Below are 8,173 nucleotides of genomic sequence, written 5' to 3'. Positions count from 1 at the left end.
CAAGTAAAACTTCAAGATAGATTTGTTAAAATCACTTATGCTTTTTTAATTTTCTTTTTAAAAAATAACAAGTAACTTTATAAACTTTACAAAAGGAAATGAATACGGCATCAGCCGTGCCATGCTTATGGTCATAAGCATCGTCAGCTTGATCATAACAATAATGTATGTACATATATTATGCAAATGGGTTTTCTTTAATAATCGTATATTTATCATAAGTATAAAAAACTATTAACAACACAATTAGGCATTACAATATTCTTTGTTTACCAATTGGAACATTCTTACGCATACAAAGATACAAATCAACGTTTCATTTTTTCGCTACGTCTGATTTTTATATCAATTAAAATTTAATTCACAGAATACGTCATTGTAAAATATTACTAAAATAACAATTTCTCCACTTTCTTCTTACAAAACACAGTTACGAATTTTTAAATTGTTGTATACCTTTCACAAATTTTTAAAATATATTCTCTATATCTAAATAATGATTTTTACGTTGATAATGACAGTCCTTTATTTTGTTTTTACTCTAAAAATCTTTTGGGTAATTTTATGATTTCTTTCTATGTAGTTCGCCTTAAACTAATTGCTTCTTATTTATATATCTCTTTATGTAAGTGTATCTATGTGGGCATGTGTTTATATTTGCATATGTATGGGTGTTTCAAAGGGCTAAACGTTTTTCATTATTTTCGCGGCAGTGACGCAGTGACGTGTTTACATATTAATCTTGACCGCAGACTAATTGTGTTGGTGTTCCCTTTTCTCACATATATTTACCGAAATTTAATTGGCTTAATTTTTGGTTAAACATTCGTTTTCCTTTATATAGTATTGGTGCATTCTTTGTGTTTACTGCATATAAAATTTCCATGTATATGTATATATTTATGTATGTGTATGTGTATATTTATATATTTAATCGTACGAAATACATATGTTTATTTTCCTCTCTCTATGAATGTGTGTACATATGTGTTTGTATGCTTAATCACAATGAGATCATGTCATGTAGCGCATTATTTCACGCAACGCGTAAAGCAGTTCGGCCTGGTTGCGGGCCTCCATTATCATCAGATTTACATGGACCTGCAGATAGAGAAAACTTTCATTCAAATATACTGTCAACATAATTATATGTAATATAATTTCATCGAAAAGGAAAAGATGACATACATATTTTATACAAATATGCAAGGTGTGTTAAACAAATTAGATTAATAATATTGTAATAAGTAACCTGTAGATATTCATATTTATGACAACGGTTTCTTCAACCCTCAAAGTACTTTCGCAAGCTCTAAAGTCTTGCATTCCAGTAATGTAGCAAAAAACCACAAAGAGTTGGACCCGTGAAATCACTTCTTATCAAATACTTAGATACGAACAACAATGAAAGAAATCTTACTTGAAAAGGCACTTGCCACTTAACACCTCTTTTGACCAGTCAATAATACAATACAATGAATTCAATTAAGGATTTAGTACTTATACTTCCTCAACGCCTTCAGTTATTCTGTCTTGCTGTGGGGTAAGGGGTACACCGCTAATAATCTTAATTTTCTGTAAGAACTATTTTGTATTACGAAGTACATAAAATATAAATGTGCCTAAACGGCTTCTTTTGAAAAGTTTATTGTTTGAATTGCTTCAGTTTTCCATCGTGAACTTTAGACCAACCGTACAATATGTAGGAAAATTTGTTTATGACCCTCCTGAATCGAGAAGTACTTGTACATACAAAATTGTTTAATCAAGCAGGGACAATTGAGATTTTTAAAGGGAAGTTAGTTTTACAGAAGGTCGGCAGAAATATGCAGTCAATAACCCTACGAAAATGTTTATTGTGCATCTCTTACGAGAGCAGTCTAATGTACTTATCGCAATTTTTATTAACGGAAAGCATAACAAGATATGTCCACAGTCATCCATGAATTCCGATCGGGAATGAACGACACTAGTGCACTCACGACAACCACGAGTTTAGAAAAATATTATGATTTGAAATACATTTTGAATACTTTCTCACCTTTTCACTGTCTTGCAGTTCGACGAGTATACTGTCATAGTCCTTTGTGGTAATCCTTTCTGGGAAGCAGCAGGCTGTTTTTATGAACATTTTCAAAGGACGGTCCAATAACTGTTAATTAGTTTATAAAAAAAAATAATACAATCCAAAATTAACGTGAAAAAACGTATACGCATATAAAGTACTACGATAAATAAACAGTTACATAATAGTAGTTACATGCGTTAATTTTGAACTTTCTTTCGGTGCAATCACGAATTTATATATATTTGTGTGCGTGTGTTTGGTGGGTATTGAAACGGATCGAAATTTTGCTAAACTCTAAATTACCCATTTGAAATACAACGACATCAATTTTTCAAAAAGCAGTTAAATTCAATTATTAACTCATTATTTATACAAACTCTTATTGAATGGCCGCTGTACGCGCGCAATTATAGAGGCGTAATAGGAGTGTAGTTAGTAACATTTTGTACAGACATACATACATACATGAAAATATACAAAGTATCTCGTTAAATACATTAAAAACTAACAGAGTTTGTTTAAATACTTAATCGGTTAAATTCGGATATTTCTCTTGAGTTAATAACTCGCCAATTTCGTTGCAAACAGATTGATCGCAATACCTTTGCACGCGTGTGATGGTATGCAGATGCTCTACCAACACCGTGCAACCAGGCGCTGCACACATACACACATAAAATATTAAAATTGTTGCATTTGTATTGTTGAGCGGAAAAAAAGTTCGGATACACACGTACGCATTTATTCACCTGATTCACTTCACCATAATCGTAATCGTCATGGCGTATGCCGTATATGCACTGAATGTAATTCCATATGGCCCGACGGAATTTCGATGTGTCCACATTGCGGTAGCCACCCATGGTGAAGTACGTCAGATTATAGGCGGCACGAAATTTTTGATCCAAAAGAGTACCTACATCGCTGTACAGACTATGGAGAAGAGTAAAATTTAAGTTAGAGAGAGATAAGAATCTTGATGTTTTCATGCCTTACCCATTTACCAACGAGTAGCCGTGATCGTCCCACGAGTAGTCTTGAACACGAAAGGTGGAGGGTATATTTTCGGCACCACGACGCGCAAAATCCTGATAGGTGAAGGTGGGATCCTCGATATAGTGTGAAATGATAGGTGGTACTTCGATGGGGGCTTCGGGGACAGCAGCAGGCAGTTCGGCGGTTTGCATCTCAACACTTTTAAAACGGTTACTCAGTTCTGCTTCGCTACACTCGTCATGTTTTTGTGAGAGCACTTTCATGCGTTCAACCAGCGCCTCCACCGGGACATTCGGTTGGGGCGAGCCGGAAGCTGTTGTAGATGAAATTCAAAATATGAGCTATGTTCATATGGACAAGCTGTCTTATTTATGCTTACGAGTATGTTTAGCGACGCCATTGCTGTTGGCGCCATATATGGAGATGTCAGTCGGCATAGATGCGCTGCCGCCAATATTTTGCACATTATTATTGTACAACTGATGATTACTATGGTCTAGAACGTTGTTGTTGTTGTTCATTGTTATCTCACTTAGGACAGCCTTTTGTTGTTGTGGTATTTGTTGTTGCAACGGTGGCAGCGGTTGGTTCGTCGACAATTGCTGCTGCGTGGCGGGCAATAGTGCCGGAGCAGTCTTCAATTTTGGACTAGATAGGCCATCTAGTTTTTGTGTGAGACCGCAGGAGAATACAAAGGAGGATAGCGAATGAAAATGCGAGAGCAGAACCATGGCATGCACCACTTCAGACAGCGACCAGCTGTTTTTACCTTTCGTGAGACCCTTCGGGAGAATAACGATAAAGTTACATTGAGAATTATTGCGAGGCATACCCTCATCCGCGTGGTTCCAACTCACCTCAATGTGTTCTTTGCGCAGGAGCCACGGTCGATGGGCTAGTATTTTGTTTATGTCATATATGGCACGTAATTTTGATGGGATATGTTCTAAGCCATTAAGCCACTCGGCCTTGCCGCCCTGACTGATGAACTTCTTCTCATACATTTTCACAAGATACGGGCATTGATGCCGAGCTGCAGCCTAAAAAAAGAGAAAGAACGGTTTATATTTTATTTAATATTAACAATTAAAATTTTGGGTTGGTAAATGCGAAAAGTTCATCGAATCTAAAAAAATCAGTGTATATGTGCATTGTCTGCTAAGTCAACGTGCTTGAGGTGCCTTCTTAAGGTGTGGAGTAAAGTTATGTATAAAACAAGAAAAAACATTAACATCGGCTGAACCTGAGCTATGAAACCTTTCGCATCTGCATTTCTTCTAGCAACTACATACATATGTACATAACTAAATCTGAAAATGAGTTTATCTTCAGGAAGAATGCATTCCGTGGGGCGAAAGAGATATTCACGTAATTACTCCTCGTCTTCCTAGAAACCCAAATAGCCATTGCATTACATGTCGGCAATAAATTTTTCGCTGCACTTAAAATGCCGAAAAAAAAAATAACCACGCAAGAATGAGTAAATTACATTTCGAGAACAACAGATGAGCATCACTAACATGAAAACAAGTATGTATTTCAAGTGCCAAAGAGACGAAGGCAAAGACGTGTGAAGAGCAATCACACAAGAAAATAAACTTTTGCAATTACAACTGATTTATTGTTTGCCGTCGATTATTTGGGTTAATTTGCTGTAAATTCGTACCATCAAACGGATAATTTTTAAGAAATAAAATTCAATTTTTAATGCTAAACTAAATTGGAATGCATGAGTGGGTTTCGTCGTTAAAAATATGTTTGAAAAGCCGCGAGAATTAAAAAACAAAGTACTTGACATATGTGTATACAAATGTATGTATCATGTGTGGTCCAACTGCATTTGCACAGATGCGTGCCTGCTTGGCTGCCCGATCCACTGGGTGTGCGTAACAATATGCAAATGACAGCGAGTGAAACGAATGCACTAATGAAAAGCTAATGCATTTTAGTGCGTTACGCATCGTTAAGAAATTTCGAGGAAAACAATGCATACCGCTGACTCATTCCTACTCGTTAAACACGGTGCTCAAATTCCGATCTATTGGAGATGCCGTTGTATTGTATAAAACAATTTTCTTGTACGAGTAATCGTTTCCTTCAAAAATCTACTACTCAATTGCGTTACAAAGGAAAATATGGAATGTTTTTTATTTCTATTGTTAATTCTTCAAATCATGTTCTGTTGAATATATCTTAGCATTTCATATCTATTCTGATTGATCTACAAATCACTACACATTCTCCTAGAGTCCATATGATAAAATTTACGGTCGATGTTTTGGGTATTTGAACAACAATAAATACTGATTTTTACGCATATATGTATTTTGTTCACTCTTACAAACTAAGAAAAAATGTGTTGTAATCGAACCTAACTCTCCCTTACTTTTTGCATCAAATATGTTTGCATAACTGCCGGTTCTTATAAGATGTAGCAAATGTACAGATGAATAATGTTTATTAGTGGATTCCTTTTATTTAGCATTTTATTGCCTGTCCAATTGCGTAATGTAAAACAACAGTCATTTTCTATATAATTACGTCATAAATATATATATATACATATATGTACGTATTTTATATCATCGTTGAGGTCTGAAATTAGATGAGGTAACATGAACGGTTCGCTGGAGATTCTGCCTCGCTACGGCGGCCACTGCTGTTTGTTTTGCTCTAAATAGCGTTATTGTTTTTTTTCGTACGATTGTCTCTCTTTATATAAAATATATTGTTTATGTACATATATTTTATTAATTCATATAGTTCTTAATTTACTTAAATTGAGTTTGCGCTTACATACACACTTATATGTACATCCATATATAATTGTGTACCTCTGTGTGGTATGTACATAGACATGTTTCGTTGCCAAGTTCCTCATTAAAATGCAAGAATAAAAATGTGAATAACATGTTAGATCAGTCATAATTTTTAGTGCGTTTTCTATTCACACTCGAATATTTAAAATCGAATTGGTTAATTTACTTACCACTGCAATGAACCACTGTGATGGTTCTTAATGAACAGAAGTATTACAAACAATTATTTACACATACATGTGTATGTTGTTTTTATTTTTTTGTTAGATAAAAGTTACTCGGGCTACTTGATATATATTATAAATAATAAGCCATAAAAGAATTTCTTTGTTCTGTGATCGCCAAGGCAATAAATAGAACCGATCACACGTACGTTCGGTATTCCGGTTTGTGTGAAATGCTCCAGTTATAGCGAATAACGCATGATAGGCAAATTCTGTGCGTTAGCTTTGGTTAGAGAGATATGACGACGTTTGAGAGAAGATAAACATTTCAAAATTAATTTTAGGCCATCAACATCCAATAGCCAGACTTACAGTTCAATGAGTAATTATCGGAACAGCTTGCAAACTGTGGTTACTTATACGCACTGTCATACAATTTACCAAGGCAGTGTGTTGTGTCCATACATATCCTATTTATGGAATGCTTATATCTAATTATTACATCATTTAACAAATATTATTTTTTGCATATGATTCGTTGCATGTTTATCATCACCTTTTTCGAAAAATTATTCCCGAAATATTTTTTTGATTTTCAGTTGTTTTAAAACAGATTTAGTTGGAATTTGTACAAAATTAAAACTAATAGACGTGTGGATGTGTGTATATGCATATAGCTAAATGAAGATGCATCTGTGCATAAACAACAGCCAAAATTGTAGCCAAGCAGTCTATACGACAAAAATTTGCATTCGAACAAAGAAAAATAAACAGGCTACATATTTGCCTGCTGTAAATGTTGCTCTGCTTTCTGTGCCAAATTTATTTTGCTTTGTTTTTATTGCTGGTGCAGTGTGTGAGTAAGTAAAAGTAGCAAGCAGCAGCACGGTTTATTCACACATGTTGACACTGTGGCTGACATGCCAAATAGCTGAAATGCACAAATGAATACTCAGCGCATGAAATAAAAAATAAAAAATACAACCGCTGTTGTTGTGAGCTGTCAAGTTGATTGTTTTTATTTGCTTCGTGTTTGGCTTTTTCTGTTGTTTGTTTTGAAAGCTATTTCGGCTGGCTCTAACCGTTGCTCTGCTCGTGTCGCTCATTGCAGCTATGCGAGCGTTGTCGGCAGCGTGGAGCGTTTTTCGGATTAAATCTTTATATTTGTTATTTCTGCTGTTGTTGTTGATTGCATTAGCTACTCGATGGGCTGCTGTTGTTCGCCAGTTAGAGCAGATGTTTAATGTTTACAATTCAGCAACACGAGTAGTCAAAAAACCAAAATAACAGCATCTAATGCGCTAAGTTACGTTTTCTGCCTAAGCTTAAAATGTTTTTCTATTCACAAAAACAAAACACTATTCATGTATCTACATATATACAAGTATGAATGCCTTTAAAAAGGCACATACGAATGGAAAAGTTAATCTAAGAGTGAGTGGCATAAAAGAAACTACTGGCTGAAGTCGAACTAGCCAGGAAAATATCAGTTTTATATCATCTCTTTGTTGCACTCCATATCTTTGTGTTAGCTTAAAGTTAAGGTTGGTTTTTGGAACATTTGAAGTTGATTGGCTAAATATTTTCGGCGCATATGGAACTAGTATGAGACTGTCGACTAGTTGATTTCACTGCGGGGTAAGCTTATGAATTTGTGTGAGAGTGTGTGTAAATAGGTTAGTGCAGCGCAGCTGTAGAGTCGCCGCTACTTTTAATGTTGATTTCTAAATTATCGCAAGTTTCTATAAATAAATTTATATACGCACTTATGTATGTACTTATACACACTTACTTATGTGTAGCAACAACAGATGTACTGCTCTACTAGTGCCCATATGTGTGCATATGTGTGCATGAGTAAATGGGGCCAATGAATGGGTGGGCACAGCAAATATTTTATTTTTGTTATCAGAATAAACTTTTCGAAATATCGTGTAAAAAAATTAAATATGAGTAACGCCAACCATAATCAAAAGAACTGTGAAGTATGAATAAAAGTTCCAGTGACAATAAGAACCCTCATCCGGTTAAAACATATGACAATATGTCTTAGAAGTTCATTTGTCTTAATTAGTAAAATATTTAGGGTTGTTTTCTCGATCGCCTGCTAATGTATTTAAGAATTT

The 8,173-nt window shown here is 34.9% G+C and overlaps 1 protein-coding gene across 6 annotated transcripts in view; it reads right to left on the bottom strand.

Annotated features, from left to right (window-relative positions):
* Positions 1 to 21: 21 nt before the first annotated feature.
* Sesn (Sestrin) overlaps positions 22 to 8,173 on the bottom strand; it is a 58,346-nt gene continuing 50,194 nt past the window's right edge. For all 6 annotated transcript variants that reach the window (XM_014243546.3, XM_014243766.3, XM_036367778.2 and 3 more), the window contains 6 exons: positions 3,922 to 4,104; positions 3,444 to 3,846; positions 3,065 to 3,377; positions 2,818 to 3,001; positions 2,042 to 2,152; positions 22 to 1,101 (listed from right to left, as the gene is read on the bottom strand). In XM_014243546.3, coding sequence (XP_014099021.1) covers positions 1,015 to 1,101; positions 2,042 to 2,152; positions 2,818 to 3,001; positions 3,065 to 3,377; positions 3,444 to 3,846; positions 3,922 to 4,104 — 1,281 coding nt within the window. In that variant the 3' untranslated portion in view covers positions 22 to 1,014. The remainder of the gene's footprint in view (positions 1,102 to 2,041; positions 2,153 to 2,817; positions 3,002 to 3,064; positions 3,378 to 3,443; positions 3,847 to 3,921; positions 4,105 to 8,173) is intronic.

This window comes from Bactrocera oleae, chromosome 4 (genome assembly GCF_042242935.1).
Source record: "Bactrocera oleae isolate idBacOlea1 chromosome 4, idBacOlea1, whole genome shotgun sequence".
NCBI lineage: Eukaryota > Metazoa > Arthropoda > Insecta > Diptera > Tephritidae > Bactrocera > Bactrocera oleae.
Note: the sequence above shows the minus strand (reverse complement) of the source record. Positions and strands in the feature narration are given on the sequence as shown.